The sequence below is a fragment of the Atta cephalotes genome, assembly GCF_000143395.1.
Source record: "Atta cephalotes unplaced genomic scaffold scaffold00001, whole genome shotgun sequence".
Classification (NCBI taxonomy): domain Eukaryota; kingdom Metazoa; phylum Arthropoda; class Insecta; order Hymenoptera; family Formicidae; genus Atta; species Atta cephalotes.
The window spans coordinates 5,536,653-5,557,558 of NW_012130065.1; the positions used below are offsets into that span (position 1 = coordinate 5,536,653).

A 20,906-nucleotide genomic window follows, 5' to 3' on the forward strand; every position below is an offset into this window, starting at 1 on the left:
ATTTATTATATACTTATATAGACTATTAGTTAAAATTAAATTAATTACTTACTTATTATTACTTACTTTGTTGTAGTATAATAATATGTATGTGTATATATATATATATATATATATATATATATATATACAGAAAGTCTGGAAATAATGATAAATCTTTTGCATAGGGGCAGAATGGATTAAACTGAGAAGAAAAGTCCTCTAAAATTTTGCAATTTTTCGCAATAGTTAACAAGATATTAATTGCTAAAAATTGCCGAAAACTGAGCTTCAATAATTTTTTAAATACTATCAATACTCAAATACTATCAATTTTACAGAAAAACTGCATAAAACAAAAATTGTTTATTTTTTTCTTGTAGAGCTCCAAAAATTTTTAAATAATTTTTTCAGAAATTTTTTAATACCGCATTTTCTTATGTTGATAAAAATGAAAAAATGCAGTATTAAAAAGTTGATAAAAAATTCTGAAAAAATTCGTAAAGTTCTATAAGAAGAAAATAAATAATGTTTGTCTCTTGTAGTTTTTCGGTAAAGTTGATTGTATTTGAATAAAAAATTATTCAAGACCAATTTTTGACAATTTTTAGCAATTAATATCTTGTTAATTATTGCGAAAAATTGCAAAATTTTAGAGAACTTTTCTTCTCAGTCCATTCTGCCCCTATGCAAAAATTTATCATTATTTTTCGAATACCCTGTATATTATGCGCGCAAATAAATAAAATATATATTGTAAAAATTAAAAAATATATCTATAAAGATGTAGTATGTAAGATATGAAACTAAGAACGTATACAATTATACAAATGTAAAAAACTAAAATAAAAAAAACTGATATTTTAATGTAGTATATTTTAATTTAATTTTTTTTAAAAGTATATAAATAATATTTTTCAAATAATAGCAATATTGAATATCCATATATCAATCTGTATTAATATAATATTACAGCATCGTATCAATTAATTTTCTATTAAGGTAACGACTCTTTGTTTTTCAACATTACGCTGCATATTTGCGGTCAAGTGGAAGTTTTGAAAGCCAAGTTTATCGATTTTGATGTTACGAGGCCACAAGTTTATGAACGTTTCCTTACACTAATTAAAAGACACAGTTATTTGATAAGATTGGCCAGAGAACTTGCTGATACAATTAGTTTTATTTTACTAATTCAATTATCTATTATCAGTTTACAATTATGTATAATGGGTGATTATTACATCATTTGTTGTTTCGTAACATATAGAATTATATTATAAGGATCTACTAAACAAGTAATTTCTTTTTTAGGTTTTCAATTTATTCTAGCATTGAAAGACAACGATACTGCTATGGCAGCTAAAAGTATAATGGTGCAGAGTGCTTTTCTGTCACAATTAACGCTATATAGTTTTGTCGGGGATTACCTAAAATCTCAGATGGAAGAAGTAGGACTTTGTGTTTATCAAAACATCTGGTATGACTTTCCCACAAAATTGACAAGAAACTTAATTTTCGTCATTATGCGGTCAGAATCTCCCGTAACATTGCGAGCTGGACATTTTATTGTGGTAAATTTATCAACCTACATGAGCATCCTAAAAGCTTCTATTACATATCTGTCAGTACTTCGAGTAATGGTAGAAACATAAAATATAAAATGTAAAATAAAAGAATTCTACAGAAATTCTAAATTGGCTTAAGATTTGGCAAGACAGAGATTTTTGTAAAGAAATATGAATAGATATAAAGAAATTTGAATATAAAAATTGTATACTTAAAGAAACGTTCACATCGTAACATGGGATCAACAAATCAGTGGATGCAAATATTGATTTAAAAAAAAAAGAAAGACGAGATTGACATGCACTTGACAAAAAATTGTATTTATATAATTGTATATGGCTATTTACAGTTTTAATTGCGAATGCACACTTATAGTGCAGCAATCAAAGCAATGTCAGCTTGATTGAAACGATCATCGAAAAGAAGATTTGATGTGATAAGGAGATTACTTTTGGAATCTTTGTTGTTCAAATGTTACATAAGATCAAATGATACTCACGAACGTTGTAAATGTGAATTAATCGAATAGATTCAAAGTTTTATTCCTCTCTTATTCAGAAGAATATTTCCGAGTTTTCCAATCCCTGCAAATAAATTAAAACAGTACGATTAGCTGAATAGTTAAACAATCATTTAGTTATTTTCTATTGTTTATTGTCTTGCACTTCTCGCAGGCGATCAATTGATATAAAAGTTGTGCTAGTGACCAGCTGTTTTCAAACTTTAGCTTGATTTCGCGAGTTTTTTTTTATTGAAGCATTGGAAATAAAAAAACATCATCATTTGACGTCTAGGCAAGTGTTGTTATTTTTAAGCGATTTAGAACGTTTTAAATCTAGAGCAAGAATAAAAAAATTAATGCTTGATATTGACTTGAACTCAATTTCGAACAATAATTAGATGATATTATATAAAATATTAACTGCATATTTTTAATATAATTTTTCTAGTTATATATTTCTAGTATAATTATATCTTTCCAAACATTTTATATTTTAAACTAGTGAGGTATCTTATTATTATTATAAAAATAATATTATAAGACACTAAAAAAATATCTTTTGATTAGTATAACATTTTGAATATTTTGTAATAATATTTTAAAATAAAAAGTTTAATTATGCTTATAAATCAACTTACTTCAATTAAATCTTACATTAAAGTTAAGAAAAGAATTTTTAATACAAAGAATTATTTACTTATGATTTTCTACTATATCTTCGTAAAATTTATCTTTGCAAATATACTTCTCTCGGATCTTCAATATTCTCTAGTCACAAATTTCGAGATGATATAAAATAAAAACTTATTTCTTCGTGATAAAGTTTTGCAGTGAGATATAATAGGATAAGGTCCCTATATGAGAAACTGACATATGCTTTATCATTAAGCTGTTAGACCAATGACACATATTTGTCCTACATTTTTCCGAATTACATATAATATAGTCATTTCTGCCATGCGTGATGGCTACAAATGTGCAAGACCACAGGACTATTCAATATTGGGGTGCATAGTGAAATGTGCTCCAATCAATAATGAATGAATGCATAAGCTGCGTTAGTTAGTGCTTACATTCGATGATACCGTAATCCTTATGCGAGAATGGCATCATGTAAAACATGGAACAAAGAAATGTCTCGCGAATTTTCTCTGTATAAGCGAGTAATGTGGCCGCTCGGTTCATGGCCTTTAGATCATAATAGAAACTTTGCAAAATTGCGTGCGCTGCTTCTTATAGTCACACAGGTAAATTTAAATATCTAATTGAAAGATATTTAATTAAAAATAAAACCATTTTATTTATTAATATATAATTTACTCTAACATGTGAAGTGCATTTTTTTAGATAAATAAAATATATAAATATATATATAAAAAGATTTTTTTTGATAGATAAGAATTGAATATTAACTTTTGTATATGTCAATCAAAGTGTTAACTCACTAGTCAATGTATACATTTATTTATAGTAAATATATACATTCATTACAGTAGATCACAGAGAGAGTAAGTGTATACATTTGCTGTATATTTTCGAATTAATAATATGTCGACTGTGACATAAATAAATATAACTCAATAAATACTAAAACACTAAAATATTAATGTTATAATTTTATATTCAACAATGTAATCATTATACTATATGTATTATATTACATTTACATTGTTGAGTGTGAAGTTATAACATTAATGCTATTTTTAGTTGATGCTTATAGGGAAATAATTTATTACATTTATTAAAGTTTTAACCCTAGTGTGATATTCGGTTCAATCTATGCGATTTTTTATATTGTTGTAACTTTTTTATAATATAATTTGAAGATCCAGATTGAGAGGCTGAAAAAAAAACTTTAACCATACTGTCTATAGATATGATAAGCCTATAAAGATATTTTTTTTGCATTATTCTCGATATGAGAATATACGAAAGTTCAAAGAAGTACTTGGGACCCATATGATTAGCTTGTACGTTTTCGGCATTTTGAGTAACTCTTTATTTTTTATTAAATATACGTTTACTGAGTTTCGGATAATATAAAAGTAAGTACATGAAAATATAGAATTAAAAAGGATGGTCTCCGAAATGATCCATATTAAACGACAAGATAATTGCTTAAACAAACAAAATGACACAGAACGCTTTCCTGAAATTTACTTACCAATTATCGGAAAAATCCTCTCTATCCACACAGAATTACCCTCTTCACTAACATTCTTCTTTCTCTTCATCCTATATAAATACTGTTTGCGAGCCATGATCTTCCAAAAAATTTGCAGCAGTGATTCTTACTATTTGTTCAAATTTTTCTCGGTTTTTTAAAAATTGGGATACTAGAGTTACATCAGCGAGGACTTGTGTTAAAAAATATGTAGTAAGCGAACTTTAATGTGAATTTAGATTGACCTTCATAATTAATCATTGTATTGTCTAAGATATTTTAATTATTATTAAAAAGCGTTTTTCTTTTCCTTAATTTTTAAATAGAATCTTGAAAAACTTTACATAGAATCTCCGTATTTTCACACGAAGTCATTCTTTGCTTCCATAAAAAAGGAATCATAAACGGAACATATTCATCGTCAGATACGTTATTATAAAAAAATTTTTTTTTCTTTTTTAATATATTTTTATTGATAAACTTCATTCTTAGGACTTTATTCAGTTAATGCGTACCACAAGCGATGGAAAGGAAAAGAATTTGTTACTATCTTATTGACTTGAGATAATTTTTTTAATATTATGCACTTCTTTCTTTGTCATCTTGATACTGTATTAACACTTCTTTAACTAGCGATTTTGCGTTTTTAATTAATAAACTTGTTTATAATTCTTTATTGTCGTCTTTATGTACTGATAATGATCAAATCTTGACTGAAATGTCTATGATTTCTTATATAATAATAATAAATATATTATTTTCGTTTTAACATTTGTTGTCGTATGCTTCTTATTATTTATTTGTATTATTTGTATTATTGAGTTACCTTCAAATATTTAAAAATTATATTTCAATATAATAAATAGTAGAAATCTTATAATTTCTATCAGTCGCAGATTGTTTGGTTGGGGCGCATTTATTGCTTTAGAGCGAGTGTTGCATCATCTTCTAAACTAAATCCTAATAAACTTAATTATATAAATTATAATAATATTATACAATCTTTTATCGACTATATTGTTATTCTTTTATATTGTTCAAATAATAAAATTTTACTTATTAATTGTAAACTTAAAATGTAGATTTTTTTTAAAATGTCGATTTTCGATAGTTCAAATAATTATTCGATAGTTCAAATAATTATTTTTTTGAGCGATTCATATCGTATTATTTTTTTTTAGTCCAAAGGATCAACTAAAAAAATTCTATGAATTTTTGCTTAAACATTAAATTAAAAAATTTGAGAATTTCTTATCCAAAGTAGTTATTTTCTGCGAATTTTTCCAATAAAATTTTTTTGAAGCATTGTAATTAATTGAAAATAGAATGTTATTTTTTTTATTCATATTTATCTGTCTTTGTCTGATTTGGAGGTATAAATTTCACATGTTTTAAGCTAAAAAATACATATTCAATCCAGAGATATAGCGTGATAAAGTTGCACAAACTCTAGTGTTATAAGGAAGGTAATCAAAAATAACAATATCATATTAGGGTTAACATTTTATCTTTTTTAATTTTCGGTAAATTAGATAAGGCTGACACACACACACACACACACACACACACACACACACACACACACACACACACACACACACACACACACACACACACACACACATACACACACACATCTCAGCAAGATATAAACTTCCATAATTTTTTAAAAAATACTGCGCTCAAATTGTTCCTTACAGAAATTTAATACTAATTTTGGCCAATTAATTACATGTTTTCATTTATTAAAAGTGCTATTAACAATACTTTTAATACTTAAAATATGTAATTAATTGGTCAGTACTAGTATTAAATTTCTATAAGGATCATGTAGACGGAATTGCGACGTTGCCAGTCGTATTAAATTAATACATTTATGGAAGTATAACATGAGATGTGATACTCCACATATAATTCGCTATGTGGGATATTTCATATTCTATGTTATACTTTAACTGTACTTCCACGAACCACATGAAAAAATCAATCTCATTGATTTTTTCCACCTCGCGCAAGATTAAAATAGAAAATAATAATCAATTTTGTACAATTATACGTATATAGCATAAAATTTTCTAATAAAATATATTCTTTCCTTGGCAAAAATCGGAATGTAAGTCGAATGTAAAGGCAAAGTAACAAAAGTGTCAACAAAATTTTTAGAAAGCGTAAATGGGAACAGCGAGGGTTTACTTTTTAAACGCTGTTTCAATTTATGCTTCCTAAAAGTTTAGTTGATACTTCTATTACTCTTAATTTACATTTGACTTACGCTCCAATTTTTATTTTCGATAATCTTATATTCTTTCATATATTTATTTTATATTGACAGACTATGATGATAGTTTATATAGGCGTGGATATTAATTTTCACAACAATATCACTCTGGTTATGGTCATCGATCACCTCATGTTAGCGTCATGCGGGACTTTGACTATCGTAAAGATAGCGCTGATACGGTTGCATCGCGACAACTTGTTGAAAAACCTCGTCAATGCATCAAATGACTGGACGTATATCATAAAACAGAATCATCGGCAAGTTATGTTCCGCTATACTAACATAGGCAGATTTGTCTTCTTTTTTCAGATGAGTTCCTCGTATTTTGTCATTATGCCGTTGATAATTGAATCACTTTTATCCTTTGCAACGATACCTTCACGAAACATAACATTAATTGCAAAATCCGAGAAAGAGATGCAAGCAATGCAGCTACCTCAAGAGATGATCTGTCCATTCGATGCTCAGATCGTTTGCTTCAGTATGTGTATTCTCCAATCTATTCAGCTGATCAGTACATGCACGGGGAATGTTGGCAGTGATGTTTTTCTTTTCGGTGTTTTCATGCATCTCTGTGGACAACTGGAAGTGCTCAGTCTAGAATTACAGCAGTTTCATGAAAGGAAGAAGAATGGTTGTTGGAAACGAAGTAAAATGGTCATGTTGATCGAGAGACACTGTTTGCTTCTAAATCTAGCCAAAGACATCGTTGATGTACTCAATATCATTTTGATTGCTCAGCTGATTCTCCACGCTTTGTTTATATGTTTAATAGGTAATTTAAATTTAAAACACACATTCTATATTTCTCTCTTTTCAATAATTCTTTATCACAAATATGCTTATCTTATTTCTAAATATTTGTTTAAAAAATAATAATAAAAATAATTGTTACAAAAATAGATAATTAAATATCGGGTATTTTTTAGGATTACAATTTATTTTATCGTTGGTAAATAGTGATTTTGTTCTTATCATGAGAAGTATAAGCTCTATTAATATAGTAATGATACAGCTGTTCATATACAGCTATATGGGAGAAATTCTGTCATCAAAAACGCAAGCAATTTCTTACGCGATTTATTTAAGTAAATGGTACGACTTGCCTACAAACATTTTACGGGATGTATGTTTCATAATAGCTCGTGCTAATGTACCCGTTCGTATAAAAGTAGGCAAATTCTATATTATGGATCTTGATAGTTTCAAAAATGTGTTGAAAATTTCTGCTTCTTATTTTTCTGTATTACAAATTATGCTTGTTCAATAAATATTGTTAGAAATATATATATATATATATATATATATATATATACATATGTATATATTTAATAAAAATTTTAATTTCGCTTTTTATTTTTTTGACGAAATTATATTATTCAAATATATTTTATTCACTTTTATTTAGAGGCTTAATTTCATGACACTATTTCATTATTATTTCATTATTAGATATATTTTAAAAAATTCATAATGTTGAGCCTTTCATTCTATTCTATTCGGTTTTTCTTTACTTCCTAGAATAGCGTTCACGTAATAGATATTGCCAATGAAAACAACGAGATTTACTTTCTCGTAAGTAAGAATCACAAAGGATAGATTAATGCGTCGTCTACGATACATGGAATAAGAAATAAAAATAAGAAATTGACCAATCGATTATTCATCTTACATTCGACTATTATTGAGCAATTTCTTACTCTTATTTCTTATTCTGTACTGTAGACGACGCATAAAAGGCACAGTATTATGTAACCTTTCACCATTGTTTTAATAAAATGATTTTTTTTTAAGTTCGAGTCTCTAAAATAGTAGTATGATGAAAGTAAAGCCTGTTTGAAAATCTGTAATATAAACGCAATATAAACAATATTCTTTATTAAATTGCGTTTTTGGCTTGAAGTTGTTATAAAAAAAGTATATTATTAAATTTATTATAACAAAAGTTTATAACTAAAAATATATATTTTTAATTGTTGAAAATATGATCAGAAAATATTGTAAAAATAATAGATCAAATTTTCGGAAGTATAAATTATATATCAATGTGCACATTAATTAGTTAAATATAAAAAATTATTTAAAAATTTGAAGAAAAAAGATAATATTTCGTTCCACTGCCCTTTTAGTAAGGGCAGTGGAAGGAAAGGGTCAAAGGAACTCTATGAGAAACTGACATATGCTTTATCATTAAACTGTTAGATCAATGACATGTATTAGAGCTACATGGTTTTTATGAATTACATATGACGAATAGTCATTTCCGGCCATGTGCAATGGTTATAAAACTACAAAAATATTCAACATCGGGATACGTAGCGAAATGCATTCCGATCGATAAATAATAAACTGCTTTAGCTGGTGCTTACGCTCTATGATACCGTAACTCTTAATGTATAATGCAAATCATAGAATAAAAAATATTACACAAATTTTCTTTCCAGCGAGTAATGGCTGTTCGATCATAATAGTTCGATTATGGCAGAAAGTTTGTAAAATTGCGCGCTATTTTTTGCAGATTGCAGATTAATCTAATCGTCAAAATGTTACATCAATTATCTAAATTGTTGTTTCTGATAATATAAATTGCAAAATTATGCAAGCGAAAGTTATTTAATTAAAAGTAAAATTGTCTTATTTATTAATATATTATTTTCTCTAACATATGAACTACATATTTTTTGGACATAAGCGAGCATATAAAAAGATCCTTTTTATTTTAAAAGATAGATATATAATCACCCACTTTTGTGTATAAATTAGTATATGTTTATTGTGAGTTTCAGTACTTATATATTTTCTTTTTTGAGATAGAATAATTATTAATTCTGTACACTGTTGTTTATACATACACATAAACCTAGTAAAATTTTCTAATAAAAATACATGTATTCTTTGAATATATCTTATATACTTCTTCATATTTATTTTACGATACGACGACGTATTGTTATGGTAGTTTATATAACGTATGGGCAAATTTCTTCTTTCAGATAATTCTTCATATTTTATTATTATACCATTGATTAGGTTATTTCTATCCTATGCGACGTCGCCTTCTTCACAGCATATTAACTCCAAATCTGAAAAAGATGTGCATAGAACTGCCTCAAAAGATAAAAACTGCTTGTTCATTGCTTAGATCATTTGCTACGATATATGTATCTTTTAATATATATTTTTTTTTTAATTAATCAGCACATCTACGGAGAATGTTGGCACCGATGTTTCCTTTTCGATGTTTGCATGCATCTCTGCAATTCTTCAATTGCAGTGCTCAGCCTATTATATATAGAGCTGTTGCTGTTCCACGAAAAGATTTAAGAAAAACGGATCTTGGAAATAATCTGAAATAGTTATGCCAATCAAGAGATATTTTGCTTTTAAATTTAGCCAAAGACATTGTTAATATCAGTCATTTTGATGACACTCAACTAATTCTCCACTTCGCTTATATGTTTAATAGATAATACAAATTTAATATAAACTATATATTTCTTTTTTTCTATTGATAATTCCTTATCACAATGTGCTCGTTTTACGTCCAATCATTTAAAAAAGAATAATAATAAGATTAATTGTTGCAAAAATAGTTAAATATCAAGTATTTTTTAGAATTATAGCTTAATTTGTCATTAGTTAATTGTAAATTTTTTTAGTCACAAAACTTATAGTCTCTTTTAATACATTATAATGATACGCATGTTTTTATACAGCTATATCAGCTTCTTATACAGAAAGAAACTCTGTCTTCAAAAATGCAATTTCTCGTACGATTTATATAAATATTGTAAATGATATGATTCGTCTACAAACATTCTGTGAAATTATATATTTTAATTTTTGCTTTTTATTTTCTGACTTACGAAATAAAAGCGAGACATGTATAACTGACCTATAATATCACTTTTGAACGGAAAAATTCATAAAATTCAATCGACATCGTCTGCGTTGCGTTTGCGAAATTGAAATAGAACTACACAGAGAGTAACATAGTAACTGAATTGTTCAAGTAAATGATCTGTCGGTTTCTCCATGCAGAAAAGAATATAGTTCAATGTTCGTAACAATTTAGAAGAAATGGTTATATAAATTCTTCTAAAACAATTTGGCGTAAAAGCATAATATCTTGCACTTTCAGATAATACGTTAAGCTAGCGAAGATAGGTTGATAAACATATATATGTTTCAAGTTGAATAAAAAATGAATAATACCTGCCTTGTATCGATGCACCGGGCACATTATTGGTTATTGGCATCAGTTACAATCATTACGTCGATCTGATGACAAGTCAGCGGTGGAAGAACGATGTCGCATATGCGATGACTCCCTTCAAACTGTTAACGTGGCCCATTGGCCTTTGGCCACTTCAAGTTTATAATATTTTTTTCATTGATACGATGTGTCTTGGTCACTTGTTGCCTGGTATTGTCTCAGTTTCGACGATTTTTGTCACGATGTAGATAGAATTTTTACGTTAACATCAATATTTGAAATAAAACTTCATTGATATCAATAATAATGTCAAGTGTTTGAATTTTTAAACGATAGATATCCTATTAGTGATGACGTAGCGAATTGCATTTTTTTCAAGAAAAAAACGAGTTTTTTTAGAATTAATAAATCATTAATAGAGAATATCATAGACATACAAATCATTAACTGTTGTAAATCGTTTAATGAAGACATTTCTACTTAGAACTTACAATTTATTTTTTGTTTATGTAGAAGGTAGCACAACTATTTCTAAGAAAATCTAAAAATGTGTTATGTCGCTTATTTTGAGACTTCATCATTTGTATTTAAGAATCGCATTAATGTAACATATTTGATATAATATCATATCAAAAAGAATAGATCGCATACACAGAAAATAAATTTGATGAATAAAATTTACATATAAAATCAAAGAAAAATTTTCTATTGATATTATTCTATTAAATTTTTGTTTATAACACAAAAAGATTTATATATAATCATTATATTATCCATTGTAATAACTTTGCTTTGTATATTTTAATATTTTAATATTAAAGTTATAAAGTGTTCAATTTTGCATATCTTTCAATTAGTTCAGATTATAATGTATTTATATATACGTAAAGAACTAAAATGGAAGCTTATTTATTCCAATTCTAAAAATTTTATTTCATAATTAAATTTTAATATTTTCAAAGATCCATCGATTTGGAATTGGGGCATATTTTTAGTAGACACAAAAGCTGTTTAATTGAGAAAATATACATTTACCAATCAACAGAGCATAATAGTGATCTTGCCTTCCATGGAGTTTCACATGGGTTGTACTAACACGGAGCAAAACATAGACAGTCTCATGTTAGCCTGTTGCGGTCTACTCGGAGTGTTCAAGATTATATGTTTCCGTATTTACGCAAAAAATTTAACTGACAATTACAGTTCTGCCCGGAATGATTATTTGACAATTAAAAACGCAGACTATCGTGCCATCATGCGGAAACACGCTTTTATGGGAAGAGTTCTCTCTTGTTTCATGGTGTGTTTCGCTTACATTAGTGTGGTAATATATTCGCTAATGCCTCTTCTTGGTGAAGATCTGGTTGATGATCAAGATAGCCAAATCAACAAAACAAATGAAGACATAGTATTGGAATATCCAATGCCGTCAAGATGCGCATTAGAATATTTGCATGTTCCAAGAAGCATGTATGAATTTATCTGTATCTTCGAGTTTATTGTGCTAATACTTACGTCCACCTGTAATCATGGTAATATCTATTTGTTGTTTAATATATATAATTTTTTACATCTTTCGATCATGTAATGTTATTTAAAATATGCCAGAAATCTGAACACGAAATTGTATCCGAATATTTTATTAACTTAATTGAAGTAATTATTATTTATTTATTGCTAATTAAAAAAATTCACTCTAAAAATTCTAGGGAATAACATAAAAGCAGAAAATATTTTTATAAAAACATTATACGTAAAAACAAGAAATAATTCTGTAGATAAAGATAATAAAAAGAATTTAATAAAATATTACAGAGTAGGTTACAGCACTTTACAATTTTTAATATAAGATAATAGTATAAAATATAATTTTAATATTAATTTCTTGTTGTATAACTACAGAAAATAAAATGTTTTATTTCGATTGGTTTCTACATTAAGATTTAGCAAAAATCTAGCAAAGAACTAAAAGCAGAAATCAATCATATTAAAGAATTGACAGAATTGCTTTGTCCAATATTCAAATAGCATTTTATTTTTTATTGTTATCTAAGAAACAATTAATATTTAAATTATGTTTTGTAATGTTATTTCATTTTGAATATTATAAGATTCCCGTGACTTGCTCTGTATATGTATTTTTTATTATATTAATGAAATGAAATTTGTATTATTGTATTTCTTTTTTTCTATAAAGGTAATGATTCTTTGTTTCTCAATATTACGTTGCATTTGTGCGGTCAAGTAAAAATACTAAAAGCCGATTTCGTCAACTTTGTTGTCTCAAGTCCGCAAGTCTACGATCGTTTCAATGATCTAATTAGAAGGCATAACTATCTAATGGAATTGGCCAAGGAACTGACCGAATCGATCAGTGTAGTTTTGCTAACACAGTTATTTATTAGCAGCATTCTGTTGTGTATAATGGGTAAATATTGTATTTATAACGTTTTAAAGTTTAATATATGTTAGTAAAGTTCAAAATATGTATGTGTTCAAAAATCTGAAGCAGATAAATAATTTTTCAGGGTTTCAATTTATCTTAGCATTAAAAGCACACAACGTTGTTGTTATAGGGAAAAGCGCTTTGGTATTGTGTACTTCCTTAACGCAGTTGTCCATATATAGTTTTGTCGGCGATCACTTGAAGTCCCAAATGGAAGAAATTGGATTTTTCATTTATCAAAGCAATTGGTACAACTTTCCTACGAAATTGGCGAGAAATTTAATCTTCATCATTATGAGAACACGATCTCCTGCCAAACTTTTGGCTGGAAATTTCATTGTGGTAAACCTGGCAACATATATGAGTATCCTGAAAACTTCTATTTCGTATCTATCTCTGTTACGTGTAATGATAGAAATGTAAAATATAATACTCGTAATGAAAACACTTCGCAAAGTACAAATTTACGATTTGGAATGTTTGACAAGAGAAAATTCTATAAAAATAAAAGATTATATATTAGAATATTATTTTAATAAAATTGCTCTTACAATCACAATGTAATCGTCTAATTGTGCCGAAAATCGATTATTTCTTCTCATAAAGACTCAGAAATATATACTTACTTGAAAAAGATACGCTATCTTATAAGGAATTAACTTTAATATTATATCTATATGTTTTTTTACAAAAAAAATGTCATTTTTTGTTTTCATTCTATACTTTTCATTCTCATACTTTTATAAATTCTTATTACGTTAAATTGTTAAGTTATCAGTAATTATACTAAATTATATTAATCGACGAAATTATATCGAAACTATCAAAAACATTTTATTTATCTTCATTTTGGAGGCTTGTCTTCAAGACATTATTTTATCATTATTTTATTATTAAATGTTTCAAAAAATTTATAATGTTATGCCTTTTTTATTCTATTCTATATAGTTTTTCTTTACTTTCTAGAATAGCGTCCATGTAATAGATATTGCCTGCAGATGGAGACAGCGGGATTTACTTTCTCATAAGTAAGAACCATACAGTATGCTAATGCATCGTCTATAGTAAAAATAAGAAATTGACCAATCACAATCGACTATAATTTTCACATTCGATTGTTATTGGTTACTTTCTTATTCTTACTTCTTATTCCGTGTATTGTAGACGACGCATAATAAACATAGTGTTATGTGATCTTTCACCACTATTTCAGTAAAATGATTTTTTTTTAAGTCGAGTCTCCAAAATAGAGTTCCTATGATGAAAGTAAAACCGTGTTTCGGTATACACTGCCAGTATTGAAAATCTGCAAGATACGTAATATACAAACAATATTTTTTATTAAATTGCGTTTTTTTTAAATTGTTTATAACTCAAAATATATATTTTTAATTGAGGAAAAGATGACTAGAAAATATTACAGAAAACAATAGTTCAAATTTTCGGAAATATAAATTATATCAATGTGCACATTAATTAGTTAAATATTAAGAAAAGGTTTAAAAAAGAAGTAGTACTTTTTGTTCTACTGCCCTTGTAAGGATCAAAATGACTCTATATGAGAAACTGACATATGCTCTATCATTAAGCTGTTAGATTAATGACACATATTAGAGCTAAAAGGTTTTTACGAAATACGTATGACGAATAGTTACTTCCGGCCATGTGCAATGGTTACAAATTCGCAAAGAAATATTCAACGTCGGGGTGCATAGCGAAATGCGTTCCGATCGATAAGTAATGAATGAAAGTATGAACTGCGTTAGCTGGTGCCTTAGCTGGCACTCGATAACACTGTAATCCTTAATGTATAGCGTCATGCAAACCGTAGAATAAAAAAATATTGAACAAATTTTCTGTTTAGCGAATAACGTGACAGTTCGATCATGGCAGAAACTTTGTAAAATTGCGCACTGTTTTTTATAGATCGCAGATTAATCTAATCAAAATGTGTTATCAATTATCTAAATTGTTGTTTCTGATAATATAAATTGTTAGAGTTATACAAGTTATTCAATTAAGTTATTCAATTAAAAGTAATATAATTAAAAGTAATAAAGTTATTCAATTAAAAGTAAAATTATTTATTAGTATATTATTTTCTCTAACATATGAGGTACATATTTTTTGCACACAAGCGAGCATATAAAAAGATTCTTTTTATTTTGAAAGATAGGTATATAATCACCCACTTTTGTGTATAAATTAGTATATATTTATTGTAAGTTTCAATTTATTTATATATTTTCTTCCTTGAGATAGAATAATTATTAAATCTGTACACTGTTGTTTATACAGACACATAAATCGAGTAAAATTTTCTAATAAAAATACATGTATTCTTTGAATATATCTTATATACTTCTTCATATTTATTTTACGATACGACGTACTGTTATGGTAGTTTATATAACGTATGGGCAAATTTCTTCTTTCAAATAATTCCTCATATTTTATTATTACCATTGATTAAGTATTTTTTGTTTGATTATTTGGATTAATATTTAAGGTTATTTTTATTCTTTGCGACGTCGCCTTCTTCACGGCATATTAATTCCAAATCTGAAAAAGATGTGCATAGAACTGCCTCAAAAGATAAGAACTGCTTATTCATTGTTTAGATCATTTGCTACGATATATGTATCCTTTAATATATATATTTTTTTTTTAGTCAGCACATCTATGGAGAATGTTGATACCGATGTTTCCTTTTCGATGTTTGCATGCATCTCTGCAATTCTTCAATTGCAGTGCTCAGCCTATTATATATAGAGCTGTTGCTGTTCCACGAAAAGATTTAGGAAAAACCTAACGGATCTTGAAAACAAACTGAAATAATTATGCTATAATCGAAAGATACTCTGTGCTTTTAAATCTAGCCAAAGATATTGTTGATATAGTTATTTGGATGACGCTCAACTAATTTTCCATGCTTTGCTTATATGTTTAATAGATAATATGAATTTAATACGAACTATATATTTCTTTTTCTCCAATATTAATTCCTTATCACAGTGTACTCGTTTTACGTCCAATCAATCATTTAAAAAAGAATAATAATAAGATTAATTGTTGCAAATATAAATAGTTAAATATCATGTCTTGTTCAGAATTACAGTCAATTTGTTGTAATAAATTGTGAATTTTTTTGTCACAAAATGTATAATTTCTTTTAATTCATTATAATGATACGCATATTCTTATACAACTGTATCAGCTGTTCTTATATAGAAAGAAACTCTGTTTTCAAAAATGCAATTTCTCTTCATGCAATTTATTTAAGTGAACGATATGATTCCCCTACAAACATTCTGCGAGATTATACACTTTATAATCGTGCTAGAATCCGTTTGTATAAGAGTAAATAAATTCTATATTATGAATCTTAATAATTTTAAAAATATTCTGAAAAAAGTCTCTTCTTATTTTTCTGTATTACAATACAAATTATGTTCAATAAATACTGTTAGAAACATAAATACATTTAGTTAAAGTTTAGAAAATGTTAATTTTTACTTTTTACTTTTTACTTACGAAATAAAAACGAGATATGTATGACTCATCTTCATAAAATTCGATCGACATCGTTGCATCTGCATTGCGAAATTGAAATAGAACTACACAGAGAGTAACATAGTAACTGAATTGTTTAAGTAAACGGTCTGTCGGTTTCTGCAGAAAAGGATATAGTTCAATGTTCGTAACAATTTAGAAGAAATGGTTATATAAATTCTTCAAAAACAATTTGGCGTAAAAGCATAATATCTTGCACTTTTAGATAATACGTTAAGATAGCGAAGATAGGTTGATAAACATATATATGTTTCAAGTTGAATAAAAAATGAATCGTAATACCTGCCTTGTATCGATGCACCGGGCACATTATTGGTTATTGCATCAGTTATAGTTATTACGTTGACCTGATGGCAAGTGAACGATGGAAGAACGATGTCGCATATGCGATGACTCCTTTCAAACTATTAACGTGGCCCATTGGCCTTTGGCCACTTCAAGTTTATAACATCTATTCGCTAATACGATGTGTCTTGGTCACTTGTTGCATGGTATCGTCACAGTTTCGATGATTTTTGTCATGATACGTAGATAGAATGTTAACACCATAATAATTAAAATAGAACTTCATTGATATCGATAACAAATATTCGAATTTTTAAGCAATAGGTATCCTATTAGTGATAACGTCGCGAAATTGTTTTTTTTCTTTAGGAAAAAAACAAGTTTTTTTTTTAGAAGACACACAAATCATTAGCCGTTGTAAATTGTTCAATAAAGATATTTCTACTTAGGATTTATTTCTTGTTTATGTGAAAGATAACATAACTATTTCTAAGAAATTCTAGAGATGTGTAATGTTGCTTACTTTGTGACTTCATTATTCATATTGAAGAATCGCATTGATAACATTTTTGGTAATATAGTATCAGAAAGAATAGATCGCATACACAGAAAATAAATTACATAAATAAAATTTATATATAAAATTGAAAAAAGATTTTCATAATATTAATATTATTTCTATTAAATTTTTATTTATAGCATAGAAAAATTTATATAATCATTATATTATCCACATCATTATATTATCACATAATAACTTTGCTTTGTAAATATTTTAATATTAAAGTTATAAAGTGTTCAATTTTGCATATCTTTCAATTAGTTCAGATTATAATGTATTTATATATACGTAAAGAGCTAAAATGGAAGCTTATTTATTCCAATTCTAAAAATTTTATTTCATAATTAAATTTTAATATTTTCAAAGATCCATCGATCTGGAATTGGGGCATATTTTTAGTAGACACAAAAGCTGTTTAATTGAGAAAATATACATTTACCCATATCAACAGAGCACAATAGTGATCTTGCCTTTCATGGAGTTTCACATGGGTTGTACTAACACGGAGCAGAACATAGACAGTCTCATGTTAGTTTGTTGCGGTATCCTCGGAGTGTTCAAGACTATATGTTTCCGTATTTACGCGAAAAATTTAACTGATAATTACAGTTCTGCCCGGAATGATTATTTGACAATTAAAAACACAGAGTATCGTGTCATCATGCGAAAACACGCTTTTATGGGAAGAATTCTCTCGTGTTTCATGGTGTGTTTCTCTTACATTAGTGTGACGATATATTCGCTAATACCTCTTCTTGATGAAAATCTGGTTGATGATCAAGATGTCCAGATCAACAGTACAAATGAAGACATAGTATTGGAGTATCCAATGCCGTCAAGATGTGCATTAGAATATTTGTATGTCCCAAGGAGCATGTATGAATTTATCTGTATCTTCGAGTTTATTGTGCTTGTACTTACGTGTACCTGTAATCACGGTAATATCTATTTGTTATTTAATATATATATATATTTCTTTATATCTTTCGATGTAATGTAATGTTTTAAAATATGCCAGAAATCTGAACACAAAATTATATTCTAATATTTTATTGTATTAACTTTACTGAAACAATTATTAATTGTTTATTGCTAATTATAAAAATTCACTCTAAAAGTTTTAGAGAACAACATAAAAGCAGAAAATATAAAACGTTTATAAAAATGTTAAAAACAAGATGTAATTCTATATCTAGATAAAGATAATATAAAGAATTTAATAAATATTAATGGGTTATGGGAACTTACAATTTAAATATGATAATAATATAAAATATAATGTAAATATTAATTTCTTGTTATATAACAACAGAAAATAGAATGTTTTGTTCAATCGATTTTTACATTAGATCTAACAAAGAACTAAAGACAAGAACCAATCATATTAAAGAATTGACAGAACTGCTTTGTCCAATACTCTAATAGCATCCTATTTTTTGTTGTTATATAAGAAACAATTAATATTTAAATTATGTTTTGTAATGTTATTTCACTTTGAATATTGTAAGATTCCCGTGACTTACTCTGTATGTATTTTTTATTATATTAATGAAATGAAATTTGTATCATTGTATTTCTTTTTTTTCTTTCTATAAAGGTAATGATTCTTTGTTTCTCAATATTACATTGCATATGTGCGGTCAAATAAAAATTCTAAAAGCCAATTTCGTCAACTTTGTTGTCTCAAATCCGCAAGTGTACAATCGTTTCAATGATCTAATTCGGAGACATAACTATCTGATAGAATTGGCCAAGAAATTGACCGAATCGATCAGTATAGTTTTGCTAACGCAGTTATTTATTAGCAGCATTCTGTTGTGTATAATGGGTAAATATTGTATTTATGATAGTATAAAGTTATTCAAAATATATATGTTAGAATCTTAACAGATAAATAATTTTTTAGGTTTTCAATTTATTTTAGCATTAAAAACACATAACGTTGTTGTTATGGGGAAAAGCGCTATGGTATTGTGTACTTTCTTAACGCAGTTGTCCATATATAGCTTTATTGGCGATCACTTGAAGTCTCAAATGGAAGAAGTTGGATTTTTCATTTATCAAAGCAATTGGTACGATCTTCCTACAAAGTTGGCGAGAAATTTAATCTTCATCATTATGAGAACACGATCTCCTGCCAAGCTGTTGGCTGGAAATTTTATTGTGGTAAATCTGGCAACATATATGAGTATCCTGAAAACTTCTATTTCATATCTATCTGTGTTACGTGTAATGATAGAAACATAAAATATAATACTTGTGATGAAAACACTTTACAAAGTACAAATTTACGATTTGGAATGTTTGACAAGAGAAAATTCTGTAGAAATAAAAGATTATTAGAAATTATTATTAGAAATAAAAGATTATTAGAATATTATTTTAATAAAATTGCTCTTGCAATCACAATATTATCGTTTAATTGTACCGAAAATCGATTATTTTTTCTCATAAAAAAATTTCACAATTATATATTTGAAAGAGCTTGTAAGGAATTACTATTTTAATATTGTATGTATATGTTTTTTACAAAAAATTTTTTTTATTTTTACTCTACTTCTGTAAACTTATTTTTATTATGTTAAATTGTTAAGTTATCAGTAATTGCAGATATTACTTTGCAAATATCATATTATTAACTCGTTATTATTAACTTTGCTAACGTACTTTAAACGTAACGATTATTTTACCTTTTATCCTTTATATTTAATTTTGAATTGTTCAATTGTTAAGTAGAATTATTGCAATGTACTGCTTATGATTTTTTTAATACTCTATCGAAACTCAAAATCCCATCACGAATAGATTGCATTATGAATCACACTTATCTTGAAATACAATAATATATCAACATTATCAATAAAATTGGAACAGATTTTAAGTTTTTATTAATTATATTGCAATTTTCAAATTCTGAATTAATTTATTGTTTATATTGAACAATGCACATTTTTTTTTAACATCACTACTAACACGATCTTTTTTCTATTGCTCGTACTGCAGTGTTGTGGAAGATGTAGACATGCGTACTAGTATCTTTTTACGTTTATCTTATTACCATTCATCATGCATTGTATAAACTAATAAAACATGAGCCTAATGGTGATAATAATGTTTTATCTGCATATCCTATGATAACGTTCATGAATCGATATTGAAATTGCGACATCAAAAATTGCATCCAGTAGTAATGTTCCATAATAACATTCGTAAATTGACATAGAATTTGCAATATTGAAAATTGTACCTATAATAATGTTTTACGACAAAAACGTTCGTAAATTGACATTGAATTTGCGATATCGAAAATTGCATAACAATCGGATAGT

General features: G+C 27.0%; 3 protein-coding genes across 3 annotated transcripts in view; all 3 read left to right on the plus strand.

The window, feature by feature from the left end:
- The window catches only part of LOC105618170 (odorant receptor 45b-like), a 3,880-nt gene extending 2,246 nt beyond the window's left edge, over nucleotides 1-1,634 (plus strand). Inside the window, exons 3-4 of the mRNA XM_012199713.1 lie at nucleotides 982-1,175; nucleotides 1,362-1,634. Coding sequence (XP_012055103.1) covers nucleotides 982-1,175; nucleotides 1,362-1,634 — 467 coding nt within the window. The remainder of the gene's footprint in view (nucleotides 1-981; nucleotides 1,176-1,361) is intronic.
- A 1,519-nt stretch (nucleotides 1,635-3,153) lies between these two features.
- LOC105618174 lies at nucleotides 3,154-13,580 on the plus strand. Its single transcript, XM_012199715.1, has 5 exons — nucleotides 3,154-3,297; nucleotides 6,547-7,209; nucleotides 11,757-12,063; nucleotides 12,909-13,139; nucleotides 13,288-13,580. The coding sequence occupies exons 1-5, from the start codon at nucleotides 3,154-3,156 to the stop codon at nucleotides 13,578-13,580; spliced, it is 1,638 nt and encodes a 545-aa protein (XP_012055105.1).
- A 4,484-nt stretch (nucleotides 13,581-18,064) lies between these two features.
- On the plus strand, nucleotides 18,065-19,824 carry LOC105618182 (odorant receptor 13a-like). Its single transcript, XM_012199726.1, has 3 exons — nucleotides 18,065-18,515; nucleotides 19,175-19,405; nucleotides 19,484-19,824. The coding sequence occupies exons 1-3, from the start codon at nucleotides 18,065-18,067 to the stop codon at nucleotides 19,822-19,824; spliced, it is 1,023 nt and encodes a 340-aa protein (XP_012055116.1).
- Nucleotides 19,825-20,906: the final 1,082 nt, after the last annotated feature.

Bases quoted from the DNA above. Each gene is read 5' to 3' on its own strand.
- LOC105618174 (XM_012199715.1), top strand. From the start codon at position 3,154: ATGGCATCATGTAAAACATGGAACAAAGAAATGTCTCGCGAATTTTCT. The intron at 7,210-11,756 runs GTACTCAATATC...ACCAATCAACAG, and splicing joins TAGCCAAAGACATCGTTGAT to AGCATAATAGTGATCTTGCC. The intron at 12,064-12,908 runs GTGAAGATCTGG...TTTTCTATAAAG, and splicing joins TTCGCTAATGCCTCTTCTTG to GTAATGATTCTTTGTTTCTC.
- LOC105618182 (XM_012199726.1), top strand. From the start codon at position 18,065: ATGGGTTGTACTAACACGGAGCAGAACATAGACAGTCTCATGTTAGTT. The intron at 18,516-19,174 runs GTAATATCTATT...CTTTCTATAAAG, and splicing joins TACGTGTACCTGTAATCACG to GTAATGATTCTTTGTTTCTC. The intron at 19,406-19,483 runs GTAAATATTGTA...ATAATTTTTTAG, and splicing joins CATTCTGTTGTGTATAATGG to GTTTTCAATTTATTTTAGCA.